We start from the raw sequence: 19,147 nt of genomic DNA on the forward strand, positions 1-19,147 counted from the left end.
AACAAACCCAGCCTACCCAGTCTTTCCTCATGTTTAAAAGTTGCCATTCCCGACAACGTCCTCATTAAATCTCTTCTCTCCCCTCTGATCATATCTTCCTGCAATGCAGTGACCAGAATTATACACAATATTAACTGCAGTTTAGTCTTTTAAACAGTTCAAGCATCATCTCCCTGCTCTTATACCCTAGGTCTCAGCCAATATTGCAACGTATCCTACATGCCTTCTTTACCAATTTATCTACCCATCCAGTTGCCTTCAGGGATCTGTAGAAATACACACTAAGGTCCCTTTGTTCCTCTACACTTCAGTGTCCTACCATTTATTGTGCATTCTTTTGCCTTGCTTGTCCTCCCCAAATGCATTACACCGCACACTCCTCCCCAAATGCATTACACCGCACACTTCTACAGATTGAATTTAATTTACCACTTTTTTGCACGTCTGTCCAGTCCACTGATCTCTTCCTAGTTTACAGCTTTTTCCCTCATTATCAACCACATGGCCAATTTTCATATTATTTGCAAACTTAAATGTAAGGGACATGATTAAGTCTAAATCATTAATCTATACAACAAATAGCAAGAGAACCATTACTGAGCCCTGTTGAACCCCACTGGAAATAGCCTTCCAAACACAGAAACACCCAACCATAACCCTTTGCTTCCTGCCATTGAACCAATTTTGGATCCAATTTTCTACTTTCTAATGGGTCCCATAAGCTTTTCATTTACTCAATCTCCCACACAGATCTTCTCAAAAGCATTGCTCAAATACATAGACTGCATCAAATGCACTACCCTCACTGACCCTCCTTGTTACCTCCTATAAAAAATTAATCAAGCTATTTAGAAACGACCTACCCTTACTGAATCTATGCTGATTGTCCTTCATTAATCCATGCCCTCTAAACTATATGTCTCATATTGTAAAAAAATATAATTTGCCCACCCAAGAGGTTAGGTCGACTGGCCTATAATTACATGGGCTAGACCCACCACGCTTTTAATGGTATGTCCGCTGTCCACCAGTCTTCCGACACCATGCCTGTAGCCAGACACGATTAAAAAACGATGATCAGAGCCTCTGCCATTTCTTCCCTTAATAGCCTGGATACATTTCATCCAGGCCTGGTGACCCAAGGATGCTAAGCACCTTAATATTCCTTTCCTATGTTTATACCATCTAATATTTCACTCTCTTCCACTAGAATGTCTGCCTTGGTCTGTTTTCGTAGAAGAGAGGGACAAGTGTTCATCAAGAACTATGCCCATATCTTGCGCTTCCATACACAAATTATCTTTTTGGTCTAATAGGTCCCACTCTTTCCTTAATCATCTTGCTCTTTTACACATTCACAAAAGATCTTTGGATTTTCTTTGGTAATACTTGTCAATATTTTTTTCATGTCCTCTCTTTGCTTTCCTAAATTCCTTTTTAACTTCACCCCTACGCTTTCTATATTCCTTTAGGTTTTCTACAATATTAAGCTCTTGGCATCTGACATAAGCCTTTTTTTTGCCTTATCCTACAAAGCTACGCTATGCTTTCTGACATCCAGGGGCGTCTAGCTTTGAGTTCCACCCTTTTGCTTTGAGGGAACTGCTCCTTCTCTTGTTAGGCTTGTCACATACTGGCTAAAAAAATTCTCCCAAATACATCAAGAATTTTTGTATCCTCTGTACAATTTACACTTAATTTATCCCAGTTAATATCATATCAGGATAGTGGAAATCCCAGACTATTACTGCCATTTCGTTTCTGCACTTTCAGCAACTTGTCTACCTAAGTCATAATATATAACAAAAACTCAAAAACGCAAATAGTTGGCACAAATTCATATGCTGTATTTGCAACTACTCAAGCTTGGACTCACCACTGCAGAAAGCAAAGTAAACTCATGTTCCGGAAGGAAGGAGTGCCATCCATCTTCCAAGACCTCAAACATAGGTCGATAAAAGAAAGGATACATCAATGTGGAGGAATCCAGAGTAGATAAGGCCTGAACAAGGAAAAAAAATCATAATAATTTCCAAGATTATTCAGCTAGGTTATCGCAGCAAATGTGTAGGCCAAGTTATTATTTTTTTTTTAAAAAGTCTTCAATTTTATTCCCCCCCTTGCCTGAAAGCATCAAATCCTCCAGTTTGTTTGGTGCCAGCAGCCATTTTGTATCATGCCGAAATGCACCTAACTCCCACATGCAAACTTTTCATACACAATCAGGAACAAGAACCTGGCCAATTTGTTCTACGGACCTTAAGCCAATTGAAACAGCATCCCAACATCTAACACACTAAGTGTGATTGTTTACTATCACAGACAAGGAACTGAACCTAGGATCAAGGGCTGAATGGTACACTAGATAACATTATCCAGTAACCAAAGGAATTTTTATCTTAATTGCCAGTTTAATGCCTTATCTGAAGGAGCAGCACCTCAAACATTGCGGCCCACTGTCAGTACTGGAGTACCAGCCAGATTCTTAGCCCAAGTCCTTGAGTGCGCCATGATGTTTCGATAGTCTTTAATACTAAAGCAAGTGCATTTCTAACTGAACCAGACTTTTAAAAAATTAATTTACAGGATGTAGGCATCGCTGGCTTGGCCAGCATTTATTATCCATCCCTATTTGCCCTTGAGAAGGTGGCGGTGAGCTCCCTTCCTGAACTGCTGCAGTTCCTGTGGTGTAGACTGCCAAGGTAAATACCACAAAACATTTAATTTGTTTAAGTTTCATTAACTAAAACTACTTGTGCCATCTTTTGCAGGTACTGGCAACCCATTACAGATTATGACAAAACCAAAACAAGGCAACATTCATGCTTAAGCTTTTCATAGAGAGTGAATTTCACCAATATTAATGAGCTTATCTGCATGGGCGAGCAGGAATAGATTTTTGATCACCATTCAACACAAAAACATTTTATATCAGATTCATGAAAATGTGTGCTACATGAAGCTTGCCAAAAGTTTTGCAGTGTTATGCTAGATACTCCATACATCAGTTACTTGGATCTAATGCTTCTCTAATAGGTGGGATATCCATTTACCGAATCAGGCAGGAGACACACTGTGAACCACAACTGTTTTATTGTTAAACTATTCAGTTCAGTACAAATACCAGTTTCCACTCTTTCCTTCTGGATCTTTTCCCTGTCCAGAAGCAACCCCTTTCACTACTGGAAGCTTCTATGAGCATCACCTTTTCTGTTTTTTTTAAATTCAGTCACAGGGTGTGGACTTCACTGGCTGGGCCACCATTTATTGCCCACCCCTAGTTGCCCTTGAGAAGGTGGTGGTAAGCTGCCTTCTTGAACTGCTGCAGTTCACGTGGTGTGGGTACACCCACAATGCTGTTCGGAAGGGAGTTCCAGGATTTTGACCCACCCACAGTGAAGGAACGGTGATATATATCTAAGTCAGGATGGTGAGTGACTTGGGGGGGAACTTCCAGGTGGTGTTCCCATCTATCTGCTGTCCTTGTCCAGCTAGATGGTGGTGGCCATGGGTTTTGAATGTGCTGTCAAAGGAGCCTTGGTGAATTCGTGCAGTGCATTTTGTACAAAGAACAAAGAAAAGTACAGCACAGGAACAGGCCCTTCGGCCCTCCAAGCCTACGTCGATCATATTGACCATCAACTAAAACATTTTGCACTTCCGGTGTCCGTATCCCTCTATTCCCAGCCTATTCATGTATTTGTCAAGCTGCCTCTTAAACACCACTATCGTACCTGCTTCCACCACCACCTCTGGCAGCGAATTCCAGACACTCACTACCCTCTGCATAAAAAACTTGCCCCGCACATATCCTCTATAGTTTTCTCCTCTCACCTTAAATCTATGTCCCCTAGTAATTGACTCTTCCACCCTGGGAAAAAGCTTCTGACTATCTACTCTGTCCACGCCACTCATAATTTTGTAAATTTCTATCAAGTCGCCCCTCAATCTCCGTTGCTCTACTGAGAACAATCCGAGTTTCTCCAACCTCTCCTCATAGCTAATAACCTCCAGACCAGGCAGCATCCTGGTAAACCTCCTCTGCACCCTCTCCAACACCTCCATATCCTTCTGGTAATGTGACGACCAGAATTGCAATATTCCAAGTGTGGCCTAACCAAGGTTTTATATAGCTACAGCATGACTTCCCAGCTTTTATACTCAATACCCCTGCCAATGAAGGCAAGCATGCCATATGCCTTCCTGACTACCTTATCCACCTGCGTTGCCACCTTCAGTGACCTGTGGACCTATACACCCAGATTCCTCTGCCCGTCGATGCACTTAAGGGTTCTGCCATTTACTGTGTAATTCCTGCCTGTATTAGACCTTCCAAAATGCATTACCTCGCATTTGTCCGGATTAAACTCCATCTGCCATTTCTCCGCCCAAGTCTCCAACCGATCTATATCCCGTTGTATCCTATGACAATCCTCTTTACTATCTGCAACTCCTCCAACCTTAGTGTCATCTGCACTTACTAATTATCCCAGTTACATTTTCCTCCAAATCGTTTATGTATACTAGAAACAGCAAAGGTCCCAGCACTGATCCCTGCGGAACTCCACTAGTCACAGCTCTCCTTTCAGAAAAGCACCCTTCCACTGCTACCCTTTGTCTTCTATGACCAAGCTAATTCTGTATCCATCTTGCCAGCTCACCTCTGATCCCGTGCAACTTTACCTTCTGTACCAGTCTGCCATGAGGGACCTTGTCAAAGGCCTTACTGAAACCCAAGTGTATAACATCCACTGCCCTTCCATCGATCATCTTTGTCACTTCCTCAAAAAACTCGATCAAGTTAGTGAGACACGACCTCCCCTTCCCAAAACCATGCTGCCTCTCACTAATATAACCGTTTGCTTCCAAATGATGGTAAATCCTGTCATGAAGAATCTTCTTCAATAATTTCCCTACCACTGACGTAAAGCTTACCGGCCTGTAATTTCCTGGATTATCCCTGCTACCCTTCTTAAACAATGGAACAACATTGGCCGTTCTCCAGTCCTCTGGGACCTCACCCATTGCCAGTGAGGATACAAAGATTTCTGTCAAGGGCCCAGCAATCTCCTCCCTTGACTCCCAGTACTCTGGGGTAGATCCCATCTAGCCCTGGGGACTTTCCACCTTAATATTCTTCAAGATGCCTAACACCTCTTTTTTGATCCAGGCTATCTACACACTCTTCCCTAGACAAATCAACCACTAAGCTTGGATATTATCCAGGGGTCTTGCTACATTTGGGCATGGACTGCTTCAGCATCTGAGGAGCTGCAAATGGTGCTCAACTAAATCAGCAGCGAACATCCCCACTTCTGGCCCTATGATGGAAGGAAAGCCATAGATGAAGCAGCTGAAGATGGTTGGGTCAAGGACACTATCCTGAGGAACTCCTGCAGTGATGTCCTGGAGCTGAGATGACTGACCTCCAACAACCACAATCATCTTCCGTTGTGCTAGGTATGACTGCAACCAGCAGAGATTTTCCCGATTCCTATTGACTCCTGTTTTGCTCGGGCTCCTTGATGCCACATTCGGTCAAATGCTGCCTTAATGTCAACAGCAGTCACTCTCACTCACCTTGAGAGTTCAGCTGGTTTGTCCATGTTTGAAACAAGGTTGTAATGAGGTCAGGAGCTGAGTGGCCCTGGCAGGACCCAAACTAAGTGTCAGTGAGCAGGTTATTGCTAAGCAAGTGCCACATGATAGCACTGTTGATGGCCCCATCCATTACTTTGCTGATGATTGAGAGTAGACTGGTGGAACGGTAATTGGCCGGGTTGGATTTGTCCTGCTTTTTGTGTACAGGACATACCTGGGCAATTTTCCATATTGCTGGGTAGATGCCAGTGCTGTAGCTGTACCAGAACAGCTTGGCTAGGGGCACAGCAAGTTCTGGAGCACAAATCTTCAGTACTATTGCCGAAATATTGTCAGGGGCCATAGCCTTTGCAGTACACATTGCCTTCAGCCATTTCTTGATATCACGTGGAGTGAATTAAATTGGCTGAAGACTGGCTGTGAGATGCCAGGGAGCTCCAGAGGAGGCCAAGATCTTCCACTCAGCACTTGTGGCTGAAGATTGTAGCAAATGCTCAGCCTTATCTTTTGCACTGATGTGCTGGGCTCCTCCATCGTTGGGGATGGGGATATTTGGGGAGGGTCTTCCTCCTGTGAGTTGTTTAATTGTCCACCACTATTCATGACTGGATGTGGCAGGACTGCAGAGCTTAGATCTGATCCGTTGGTTGTGGGATCGCTTGGTCTTGCCTATCGTTTGCTGCTTATGCTGCTTGGCATGCAAGTAATCCTGCATTATAGCTTCAACAGCTTGACATGTCATTTTTAGGTATGCCTGGTGCTACTCCTGGCATACCCTTCTGTGCAATTGATTGAACCAGGGTTGATCCCCTGGCTTGATGGAAATGGCAGAGTCAGGGATATGCCGGGCCGTGAGGTGAAAGATTGTGTTCGAGTACAATTCTGCTGCTGCTGACGACCCACCGTGCCTCATGGATGCCCAGTCTTGAGTTGCTAGATCTATTTGAAATCTATCCCATTTAGCAGAGTGGTAGTACCACACAACATGTTGGAGAGTACCCTCTATGTGAAGGCAGGACTTCATCTTGTGTGGAGGTCACTCCTACCGATACTGTCGTGGGCAGATGCATCTGCGGCATTCAGGTTGGCAAGGATGAAGTCAAGTGTGGTTTTCCTTTACCAACTGCCACAGGCCCAGTCAAGCAGCTATGTCTTTTAGGACTTGGCCAGCTGGTCAGTAGTGGTGCTACCGAACCACTCTTGGTGATGGACATTGAAGTCCCCTAACCAGAGTACATTCTGCACCCTTGCCACCCTCAGTGCTTCCTCCAACTGGTGTTCAGCATGGAGGAGCACTGATTCATCAGCTGAGGGAAGGCAGTCAGTGGTAATCAGCAGGGAGTTTCCTTGCCAATGTTTGACCTGATGCCATGAGAATTCATGGGGTCAGCAGTCAACGTTGAGGACTCCCAGGGCAACTCTCTCCCGACTGTATACCACTGTGCCACCCCTCTGCTGGGCCTGTCCTACCGGTGGGACAGGACGTACCCAGGGATGGTGGTGGTGGTGTCTGGGACATTATCTGTAAGGTATGACTCCATGAGGATGACTACATCAGGCTTGACTAGTCTGTGAGACAGCTCTCAATTTTGGTACTAGCACCCAAGCATTAGTTTGGAGGACTTTGCAGGGTCAACAAGAGTCAGATTGCCATTGTCATTTCCAGTGCCTGCTGTCAATTCACTCTGAAGCTTGTCCTAGTTTACTCTTGAAGGGACCTGCATTTCTAGTATTGTCAACACTGTCTTCTTTCTCTTTGGAAGGCTAACCAAGTAAAAATTCGACAGGAACAAGACACTACCTTTGAACTAGCAAGAGTTTACTTACACAAGGCATATGAACACAAAGTATTTGAAGTTTTCACAGTGAGCATATATACCTCCCGAAACTCATTTTAGGGGAAAAAAAATAAGCCACTACATTTTTTCTAAAAAACATGGGGCCCTGAAGCAAATGGCTACTTCCACCAACTGAACACTTTTGAGGCTAAACTGGTTACAGTGGCTAAATTGGCTTTACAGCAGACAGCATTGTTGATATCAAAATTCACATACACTTTGAAACTGTGCCTCAGCAAATGAGTCACTCAAGATATAGTCCGTGAAATGAAGTCTCTTCCCAACAAGCCGTCAACTCCAGATGACGCTCACCAATTCTCAAAGGATGCAGAATGAGCTGTCAAAGTAATTACCCCAGACTGGGACCTACTCTGAATTGTGGGCAGACAATTTTCCTATGATTTAAATCAGAAATATGATTCAATACTGAAAGGAAGCATTACCTAATACGCTTGTCAATGGACTCTTGTTCTGTCCCTCCATGTTCACTCCCACATCTTTAAGCCACCAGCAGCGTTGCCAACAAAAATTACTCTCTCAGCTTTTACAAAGAAAAGGACAACAATAAATGGATGCTGCAGCTGAGAGTTTTTGTGCCTACTTACCAGTACCTGTGCCTTGAGGAGATACCCCAACTCCACTTAATCAGATAGTCAGTAATAACAGAGGCCATCATTCCAGAATGCACTATGAAAACAGATCTAAAGGTACGAGCATTACTTGCCATAGTGTTGCATGTTTCTTCCAGAGCTCTACCACAACACGGTCCAAGTAATACAGTATAAAAGAAAGTATGCCAGTGTTCAAAAGTTAGCTCCACGAACAAAGACACCAACGATGTCTCCATATATTGTTCCATCCAAAGTAAACTGTGAGGAAGTGATCTTCACAGGGTCTGGATCAGCAGATAACAAGGTGCAGAGTTGTGTTATCTGCTCTAAGGATACCTGCAACTGGCATACCAAGATGGGGCAAACTCAGCCAGTATTAATGCCAGTCAGCAGAAACTTCCATCCTCCTATACCTCCTTCCAGGCATACTGTAACACTGACTTGTGGGGGTGGGGGGGGTTTGGCTGGAACAAAAGGATACCTTCCTCATGCAAAACCACATCTGCCTCTGTAGGCATTAAGCTGAGGGTCAGGGGCTGGGCTGCTCTGTAACTTGCCTATATGGTTTTTGTTTGTCACTTCTTAACCATCATCCCTTCAACCTTAGCATTAGTTGCCAATGTGCTGAAAGGTTTCGAGCTTCAACTTGACCTAGAGCTGCAAGGGCTTTTGTCCCCTACTCCAGATATCTTCAATTAATTGTCTACATTCCTTTAAATTTTACCTACACAACATTCTATTCCCAGAGTACAGCCTGTCGCTGTTTACATTTACATCTGGAGCTCAGCACAATTGCAATAACAAGCCAGCAACAGACAAGTCATGCAAAATGCACACTTCACTATAGCTGAACTTTCTAACCTTGCAAAGTAAAATTGTTCGAATATCAAAGACTGAGGGGTGATCTGATCAACATGTTTAAATGTTAAAAGAATTTGATGAGATTGATAATGAGAACCTATTATCTCTGTTTCCTGTTCCTAATTTTCCCCCAATCAAAAACTAAAGCTAAGCCATTTAAAAAGCACTTTTTCCAACAAAAAAAATCTGGAACTTCCTGCGAAAAGTCTGTGGATGCTGGGAGAATTGGCATGTTTGAGACAGATAGATTTTTGCTAGATAAAGATATCAAGGAAAATGGATAAACCAAAGTGGGTAAATGGAGTTAGTGTGCAGATCATCCATGATCCGATGGAACAGCGGAGCAAGCAAGGCCAGATGGCTTACTTCCATTCCTGGTTGGTCAGCAGCCTTCCATCTCATGAGACAATGGTTTGCACCATGGTGGTCAACTCTTGTCTGAAGCATTGCCTGGTGTGGCTCAGGAGCCCCACTCTGGCATAGCAGTCTCTGCCACATTTGCTGCAGAGGAAAGACACAGGGCTCATGAAGTGCAGGATTTACGGACCACCTTTTCTCTGGGCCCTCTTTTCACCCAGCTGAGCTTTTAATTTCTGCTCACCTCTTTCTATGCCCTTCTAAACTTCCAGCCTCCAGAGATCACAGCGGTTGGCAGCTACCTTCCAATTGTCAGTGTCAATGTCTGCCATCCTCATATCTCACTTGCAGGTGTCCTTATAGAGGAGGCACAGGCAACCAGGTGGTCAGGATGCAGTAGCCAATTCACTGTACAGGTGGTTTTTGGGCAAAAGGCCATTGCCCATCCGATCTTAGAATGATGTCTTCTTTCCACGACAACACAATGGCGTCAGCTATGGCAGGGTAACATCGGAACCCTTAGATACAAAGTGGGGTCAAAAAAGGTCGTCATCTCGCACAGACGCCCTTTGGCACATTCTTCTTTTTGCTGTTGTCATATACCTTCAGTCATCTACAGAAAGTGTCAACTTGCATACCAGGACGGATGGGAAGCTGTTGAGCCTTGTTCCTGGTAAACTGCATAAATAAAGGAAAATTTATCCTTGGAATCAACTGTATGATTAAAAAATAAGTTCAATATGATTCTGTTGTTATTCTCACTTCCTCAAGTCCTGAAAAATCATGTCCTTTCCATTGGATTTCAGTTACTACTTGCAAGATTATCCTTTGTTTCGAGGCCATATTTCGAACTAATTATCCAAAGCTCGCCCCAGATTAAACGTGATTGTAGTAAGTGAACCTGCTTTTTGCCAAACCCCAAAGGCTGTTGAGGAGGCTTAGACTTGATGCAGACAGTTGGTCAGACTGGAGTTCTGCCTTGATGTTTGCAGGCTGGAGTTTAAACAGCAGACTGAATTGCGAGCCTAGAAATGTAATATTAAAACCTTCCAAAGGCTTAGGTCATGTGATGTTGTCCATTAATAAGTCAGCTGCAGGCTAACAAGCAGTTTCTTTGCCTCTGGTCAAAATCCATTGTTAACCTTAGGAGATAAATGGTGTCTCTTAGCGCTTCTACAGGTATAACAAGTTTTGATGGCTTCACTGTTGTTACAGGGCCAAGCTGGGGAGATAGGTCATCTGCTGGTCGCTGGTTTCGTTGATTGTAATACGACCTCATAGTGAGAGGTGTCAGATCCCACAAGAATGAGAGTTAAGCTTTTGTCCTGTAACTGCTGTTGGAAATTTCCAGAAACTGTAGTCAACTTGTCAATCATGTGACCTGTAGCAGCCATCTTTTGGTTTAGCAAAGTCCACTTTTAAAGAAGCAAAAAGGTAAGGTTTGATCTAACAGTTTATGATCTCTCTTGGCTTCGGGACCTGACATTAGAACTGAAGCATACTTTGGGGCAAAATAGAGGAATATTCAGCTTGTATCTAATTCATGCTATGTCTGATCTTCAGCACTAAATTCAAATCGTTGGAGAAGCTCTGTTTCAGTATGATCTGCAACAATTTGGAAAACAACAGAGAAAGTAAAATCTCACCTCAATAGAACTGGCGATGTTTAAACATTCTTCCATGCCAGGAATGTCCAGGTGAATGATGCGCAGATCTTTACATTTAATCGTAATTGTACCCAATGTTCCCACAAACCTGAAATTAAAGCACAAAGACCTATTTAAGAATATTGTAGTTTTGATCATTTTTCATTTTTTATTTGCTCCACTTTTCAGTAACTGGCCTTATACCTGCTAACATTCCCTTTAGGATTCAAGATTGTTGAAGTCAGATTTATGGAGAATTGGTGCTCGTGCCACAATGAAGCACCCAAAGGAGTTTTGCAGAATACAGTGGAATGGGTCAGGTCTGACTTAATCTAAAGATGGAGCATTGTATGATCAGAAGGCATTTCAGACTCGAGAGGCACAGCCAAAATTCTCTCTCATTGTTTAGCTCTCCAGCATGACATAGCATTTCTTAACCAAATGACTAGTTATGCCAAGACCTATTTCCAGGTCTCAGCAATTTTGATTTTGTTATAGCTGGTAAGATAAAAATTATGATTTGTTCTCTCCTTCAATAAGAAAGCATTAAATTATTCTGCAGTGATCCAAAGGGTCTGGCTGCTTTCACAATGGCACTGCTTTAATTAGGATTCTGGACAACTGGTTTTTATGCTGCTTAATTTGGTTCTTTTACACTGGAGATAGATTTGCAGATCCATAGTAAGTGTGATCTATAGGTCTGCCTGCCATCAGAACAATCTTATTCTGCCTCTGGGGCTAGATCTCAGACAATAGTTACTGAACATCATCTATATATAAACTAAGTTAAGAGTAGTCACATATAATGAGGAGTCATTCTGAATGATAATTTTATTGAGCATGTTGTCACATTAATGCTTCCAAAAATAAACACAAACTAGTTGATCTCTCCCGATATAGCTAATGGGACGAGTCCTGCACCACCTCCACAAACAGACCTTTTCATTCTCAGTTTTTTCTGCTTGTCTTCCTCACTATCACCCTATTTCTACCTCTACAGCCCTTGCAAACACTCAATCACCTCCATCGCCCCTTCCTCCTTAATACAGGTATTATATTTTCAAAAAAATCCACATGAATTTGATGTGTGCCAGTTAGAGTTGCTCTGACAACAATTGTGCATCTTATATTAAAGCAGTTTTTTTGCAAATGTGGCTTCCTGCAGGCAAGGTGCCTCATGTGGGCAAGGCCTTCAGGAAGATCTAAATCTCTTTAAGTGGGCAAATATGTGGGGAAAGAAATTTAACATAGGGAAAATGCAACATCATGCGAATTAGTAACCACGTTGAATGTACAAAAATCATCACGCAGCTTCCAAGGCATCCAAGGTACTTGAGTTTGTAATAGGGAACTTCACAAGAACACAAGAAATAGGAGCAGGAGTAGACCATACAGCCCCTCGAGCCTGCTCTGCCATTCAATACGATCCTAGCTAATTTTGGGCTTCGACTCCATTTCCTCGTCAGCTTTCCATATCTCTCAATTCTCAGAAACCAAAAATCTGTCTGTTACAACCTTAAAATGTATTCAATGATGGAGCATCCCCAACCCTCTGGCAAGAGAATTCTAAAGATTCACAACCCTTCAAGTCAAGTAATTCCCCTTCATCTTAGTCCCTCATCCCAAGACTATGCTCCAATATTTAGACCTCCCCCCGCCTCAACCAGCAGAAACAATCTCTCAGTGTCTACCCCTATCAAGCCCCTTCAGAATTTTGTAGGTCTCAATGAGATTGCCTCAACTCCAGAGAATACAAGCCTAATTTACTCAGCCTCTCATCATAGGACAACCCCCTCATCCCAGGGATCAATTTAGTGAACTTTCGTTGTATTGTCCCCAATGCAAGTATATCCTTTAAATCTCACCAAAACCCTGTACAGTTGCAGCAAGACTTCCTTGTTCTTGTACTCCCAAACCCTTGCCATAAAGGCCAAAATGCCATCTAATTGCTTGCTATCTTTCTGTATTTCTTGTACAAGCACACCCAAGTCTCTTGAAAATCAACACTTACAAGTCTCACATCCTTTAAAAAATATTCTACTTTTCTATTCTTATGACCAAAGTGAGCACCACATTATACACCATCTGGCATCTTGTTGCCCATATCTCTTTGCAGCCTCTGTCCTCCCTAGAGCTTACCTTCCCACCAAGCTTGGTATCAGCAAACTTTGATACGTTACTCTGTCTCTTCACCCAAATCATGAATATAGATTGTAAATAGATGAGACCCCAGCATTGATTCTTGATCCTTGCAGCATTCTACTATTCACCACCTGCCAACTAGAATAGCTCAATATTCCAGGATATAGGGTCTTCAGGTGAGACAGGGAAGGAGGTAAAAGAGGCGGCATTGCAATATTGATCAAGGAATCAATTACAGCAGTAAGGAGGGATGACATCTTAGAAAGCTCTATAAATGAGGCCATATGGGTAGAACTGAATAACAAAAAAGGACCAATCACATTGCTGGGAATGTGCTATAGGCCCCCAAATAGTTAGAGAGAAATAGAAGAGCAGATATGTAGACAAATTTCAGAGAAGTGTAAGATAATAGGGGATTTCAACTTCCCCAATATTAACTGGGTGAGTCATAGTGTGATAGGTTTAGAGGGAGCAGAGTTCTTCAAGTGCATCCAGGAGAGCTTTTTAAGCCAGTGCGTAGAAGGTCCTACAAGAGAGGGGGCAGTCCTGGGCTTAATTTTAGGGAATGAAGCCAGGCAAGTGGTAGAGGTATCAGTGGGGGAGCATTTTGCAGATAGTGATCATAACTCTGTTAGACTCGAGGTTGTTATGGAAAAGGACAAGGATGGGCCAGAAATCAGAGTTCTAAATTGGGGGAAAGCCAATTTTAATAAGATCAGATATGATTCGGCCAGAGTGGACAGGGAGCAGCTACTTTTAGGTAAATCTGCATCAGAGCAGTGGGACTCATTCAAGAAGGAAACAGGGAGAGTACAGGGCCAACATATTCCAGTAAAGACAAAGGGTGGGACCAACAAATCCAGGGAACCCTGGATGTTGAGGGCCATACAGGATTAGATAAAGAGAAAAAGGGAGGCTTATGGCAGATACCAAGGGCTCAAAACAGCAGAAGCCCTAGAGGAGTATAGAATGTGTGGAGGGGAGCTTAAAAATGAAATTAGGAGAGCAAAAAGGGGGCATGAAGATACATTGGCAGGTAAAATAAAGGAAAACCCAGTTATTTTATAAGTACATTAAGAGTAAGAGGATAAGTAGGGAAAGAGTAGGGCCCATTAAGGAGCATAGTGATAATTTGTTCGTGGAGCCGGAAGACATAGGGAGGGTTCTAAATGAATACTTTATGTCGGTGTTCACAAGTGAGTGGGATGATGTGGATGTGGAAATCAGGCAGAAGGACTGTGATATGATTAAAGAAATTAGCATAGAAAGGGAGGAAGTGCTAAGTGGTCTGGCAGGCTTAAAAGTAGAAAAATCTCCAGGCCCAGATAAAATGTATCCCAGGCTGTTGAGTGAGGCAAGGGAGGAGATAGCAGGGGCGCCGGCAATAATTTTCAATACCTCTCTGGCCACTGGAGAGGTGCCAGAGGACTGGAGGACAGCCAATGTGGTACCGTTATTCAAGAAAGGAGGAAGGGATAAACCAGGGAACTACAGGCCAGTCAGTCTAACCTCAATGGTGGGGGAACTATTGGAAGCAATTCTGAGGGACAGAATTAATCTACATTTGGAGAGGCAGGGATTAATCAAGGACAGTCAGCATAGTTTTGTTAAGGGGAGGTCATGTCTGACCAATTTGATTGAATTTTTCGAAGGGGTGACCAGGTGTGTAGATGACGGCAATGCATTTGATGTAGTCTACTTGGACTTCAGCAAAGTTTTTGATAAGGTCCCACATGCGAGACTGATAACGAAGGTAAGAGCCCATGGAATCCAAGGCAATTTGGATCCAGAATTGGCTGAGTGGCAGGAAGCAGAGGGTGATGGTCGAGGGGTGTTTTTGTGACTGGATTTCCATGGCCAGTGGGGTTCCACAGGGACCGGTGTTAGGTCCCTTGCTGTTTGTGGTATATATAAATAGTTAAGACTTGAACGTAGGAGGGTTGATCAGTAAGTTCGCAGTTGACACGAAAATTGGTGGGGTGGTAAATATTGAGGAGGATAGCCTTAGATTACAGGAGGATATAGATGGGCTGATCAGATTGACTGATCAGTGGCAAATGGAATTTAATCTGGATAAGCGTGAGTTTTTGTCCTGCACTTGGGCAGGACAAACAAGGCACGGGAATACACAATGAATGGTAGGACCCTGGGAAGTACCGAGGATCAGAGGGACCTTGGTGTGCATGTCCACTGGTCTCTTAAGGAAACGGGACAGGTAGATAAGTTGGTTAAGAAGGCATATGGGATACTTGCCTTTATTAGCTGAGGCATAGAAGTAAGAGCAGGGAGGTTATGCTGGAACTGTATAAAATGCTGGTTAGGCCACAGCTAGAGTATTGCGTGCAGTTCTGGAATCCGCATTATAGGAAGGATGTGATTGCACTAGAGAGAGTGCAGAGGAGATTTCCCAGGACTTTGTCTGGGTTGGAGAGTTTTGGTTATGAGGAGAGATTGGATAGACTGGGATAAAAACAAAATAGCTGCGGATGCTGGAAAGCCAAAACAAAAACAGAATTACCTGGAAAAACTCAGCAGGTCTGGCAGCATCGGCGGAGAAGAAAAGAGTTGACGTTTCGAGTCCTCATGACCAAAACGAAGGAGGTGGAGGGGGTGGGAGGAGGCGGAGGGGCTGGGTGGGGGGGGGGGGGGGGGGGAGGAGGCGGAGGGGGGGGGGGTTGAGTGGGTGGGGGGGGGTTGAGTGGGTGGGGGGGGGGAGGAGGAGGGGGTGGGTGGGGGGGAGGAGGCGGAGGGGGCTGGGTGGGGGGGGGGAGGAGGCGGAGGGGGTGGGTGGGTGGGGGGGGAAGGAGGCGGAGGGGCTGGGTGGGGGGGGGGGGAGGAGGCGGAGGGGGGGGTTGAGTGGGTGGGGGGGGGAAGGAGGAGGAGGGGCTGGGTGGGGGGGAGGAGGCGGAGGGGCTGGGTGGGGGGGGGGGAGGAGGCGGAGGGGGGGGTTGAGTGGGTGGGGGGGGGGAAGGAGGAGGAGGGGCTGGGTGGGGGGGAGGAGGCGGAGGGGCTGGGTGGGGGGGGGGGAGGAGGCGGAGGGAAGAAGGGGGTGGGGGTAAGGGGGAGGGGGAGGGACGGAGTGAAGAAGGGGATGGGGGTAAGGGGGATGGGGGTAAGGGGGAGGGGGAGGGAAGAAGGGAAGAAGAAGGGGATGGGGGTAAGGGGGAGGGGGAGGAGGCGGAGGGAAGAAGGGGATGGGGGTAAGGGGGAGGGACGGAGGGAAGAAGAAGGGGAGGGGGGTAAGGGGGAGGGGGAGGAGGCAGAGGGAAGAAGGGGATGGGGGTAAGGGGGAGGGACGGAGGGAAGAAGAAGGGGAGGGGGGTAAGGGGGAGGGGGAGGGAAGAAGAAGGGGAGGGGGGTAAGGGGGAGGGGGAGGGAAGAAGAAGGGGATGGGGGTAAGGGGGAGGGACGGAGGGAAGAAAAGGGGATGGGGGTAAGGGGGAGGGGGGTAAGGGGGAGGGGGAGGGAAGAAGAAGGGGATGGGGGTAAGGGGGATGGGGGTAAGGGGGAGGGGGGTAAGGGGGAGGGGGAGGGGGGGTAAGGGGGAGGGGGAGGGGGAGGGAAGAAGAAGGGGATGGGGGTAAGGGGGATGGGGGTAAGGGGGATGGGGGTAAGGGGGATGGGGGTAAGGGGGAGGGGAGGGGGTAAGGGGGAGGGGAGGGGGTAAGGGGGAGGGGATGGGGGTAAGGGGGAGGGGGGTAAGGGGGAGGGGGGTAAGGGGGAGAGGGTAACGGGGAGGGGAGGGGGTAAGGGGGAGGGAGGGGTAAGGGGGAGGGGATGGGGGTAAGGGGGAGGGGGGTAAGGGGGAGGGGGGTAAGGGGGAGGGGGGTAAGGGGGAGGGGAGGGGGTAAGGGGGAGGGGAGGGGGTAAGGGGGAGGGGAGGGGGTAAGGGGGAGGGGAGGGGGTAAGGGGGAGGGGATGGGGGTAAGGGGGAGGGGGGTAAGGGGGAGGGGGTAACGGGGAGGGGAGGGGGTAAGGGGGAGGGGGAGGGGGTAACGGGGAGGGGAGGGGTTAAGGGGGAGGGGAGGGGGTAAGGGGGAGGGGAGGGGGTAAGGGGGAGGGGAGGGGGGAAGGGGAAGGGATGAGGGGGTAAGGGGGAGGGGATGAGGGGGTAAGTGGGGAGGGGATGAGGGGGTAAGTGGGGAGGGGGGTAAGGGGGAGGGGGTAACGGGGAGGGGAGGGGGTAAGGGGGAGGGGAGGGGGTAACGGGGAGGGGAGGGGGTAAGGGGGAGGGGAGGGGGTAAGGGGGAGGGGAGGGGGTAAGGGGGAGGGGAGGGGGTAAGGGGGAGGGGATGGGGGTAAGGGGGAGGGGGGGTAAGGGGGAGGGGAGGGGGGTAAGGGGGAGGGGGAGGGGGGGTAAGGGGGAGGGGGAGGGGGGGTAAGGGGGAGGGGGAGGGACGGAGGGAAGAAGAAGGGGATGGGGGTGAAGGGGATGGGGGTAAGGGGGAGGGGGAGGGAAGAAGAAGGGGATGGGGGTAAGGGGGAGGGGGAGGGGGAGGGAAGAAGAAGGGGATGGGGGTAAGGGGGAGGGGGAGGGGGGTAAGGGGGAGGGGGAGGGGGAGGGGGAGGGAAGAAGAAGGGGATGGGGGTAAGGGGGATGGGGGTAAGGGGGAGGGGGGGTAAGGGGGAGGGGGAGGGGGGGGTAAGGGGGAGGGGGAGGGGGAGGGAAGAAGAAGGGGATGGGGGTAAGGGGGATGGGGGTAAGGGGGAGGGGGGGTAAGGGGGAGGGGAGGGGTAAGGGGGAGGGGAGGGGGTAAGGGGGAGGGGATGGGGGTAAGGGGGAGGGGGGTAAGGGGGAGGGGGGTAAGGGGGAGGGGGGTAACGGGGAGGGGAGGGGGTAAGGGGGAGGGGAGGGGGTAAGGGGGAGGGGATGGGGGTAAGGGGGAGGGGGGTAAGGGGGAGGGGGGGTAACGGGGAGGGGAGGGGGTAAGGGGGAGGGGAGGGGGTAAGGGGGAGGGGATGGGGGTAAGGGGGAGGGGGTAAGGGGGATGGGGGTAAGGGGGAGGGGGGGGGTAAGGGGGAGGGGGGTAAGGGGGAGGGGGGTAAGGGGGAGGGGGGGAGGGGGGTAAGGGGGAGGGGGGGAGGGGGGTAAGGGGGATGGGGGTAAGGGGGAGGGGGGGAGGGGGGTAAGGGGGAGGGGGGGAGGGGGGGTAAGGGGGATGGGGGTAAGGGGGAGGGGAGGGGGGTAAGGGGGAGGGGAGGGGGTAACGGGGAGGGGAGGGGGTAACGGGGAGGACCCGTCCCGAACCCACTCACCTCTTGTCGATGGTGTCGATGTTGCTGTGCAGCAGCCACAGCTCCTCACTGTTGTCCTGCCGGGAGGAGAGGATCAGGTGGTGGCCGGTCAGACACAGCGTCCCCTCCACCCGGGGCAGGAAGGGCCGGGACAGAATCACCCCGTCAACCCGGGGAGTCTTAATCAGCTCAGCGAACTCCATCCCCCTCCCGGAGCCACACACCCGGCCTCACCCGGAAGCCGCGCCCACCCGGACAACAGTAACCGGCGCCCCGCCTCCCCTCCCGGTCAATAGGCGCCTGTGTAACCCCGGCGCGCGGTCCCCGAGCCACGAGGTCCAGGCCAGATGGTTCCGAGCGGCAGCCGCGGCTGTCTGTGTATGGGGAATGTGAGGGACGGGAACAGCCGCTGAGATTGACAGTGACCCATCCTCACCTCCCTCACTGGCAGCTGTCAGCCCATTCTCACCCCCAGCTCTCAGGCCACAGCTTCCTGGAACTGATCGAACCCTGGAACTCCCTAACAGCACAGTGGGTGTACCTACACCACACGGACAATATCCTGGAACTCCCTCCCTAACAGCACAGTGGGTGTACCTACGCCACAGGGGACAAAATCCTGGAACTCCCTCCCTAACAGCACAGTGGGTGTACCTACACCACAGGGGACAATATCCTGGAACTCCATCCCTAACAGCGCCGTGGGTGTACCTACACCACATGGACAAAATCCTGGAACTCCCTCCCTAACAGCACCGTGGGTGTACCTACACCACAGGGGACAAAATCCTGGAACTCCCTCCCTAACAGCGCTGTGGGTGTACCTACACCACAGGGGACAAAATCCTGGAACTCC

General features: G+C 48.1%; 1 protein-coding gene across 3 annotated transcripts in view; it reads right to left on the reverse strand.

Moving 5' to 3' along the window:
- mtmr9 (myotubularin related protein 9) overlaps window positions 1-18,573 on the reverse strand; it is an 87,565-nt gene extending 68,992 nt beyond the window's left edge. For 2 of the 3 annotated variants that reach the window (XM_041188062.1, XM_041188061.1), the window contains exons 1-3: window positions 18,313-18,572; window positions 10,915-11,023; window positions 1,877-2,002 (exon numbers count right to left, since the gene is read on the reverse strand). In XM_041188062.1, coding sequence (XP_041043996.1) covers window positions 1,877-2,002; window positions 10,915-11,023; window positions 18,313-18,494 — 417 coding nt within the window. In that variant the 5' untranslated portion in view covers window positions 18,495-18,572. Of the gene's footprint in view, window positions 1-1,876; window positions 2,003-10,914; window positions 11,024-18,312 lie in introns of all 3 variants that reach the window. The other variant, XM_041188063.1, reaches the window with a different exon arrangement.
- Between the last annotated feature and the right edge of the window lie 574 nt (window positions 18,574-19,147).

This window comes from Carcharodon carcharias, chromosome 5 (genome assembly GCF_017639515.1).
Source record: "Carcharodon carcharias isolate sCarCar2 chromosome 5, sCarCar2.pri, whole genome shotgun sequence".
Lineage (NCBI taxonomy): Eukaryota > Metazoa > Chordata > Chondrichthyes > Lamniformes > Lamnidae > Carcharodon > Carcharodon carcharias.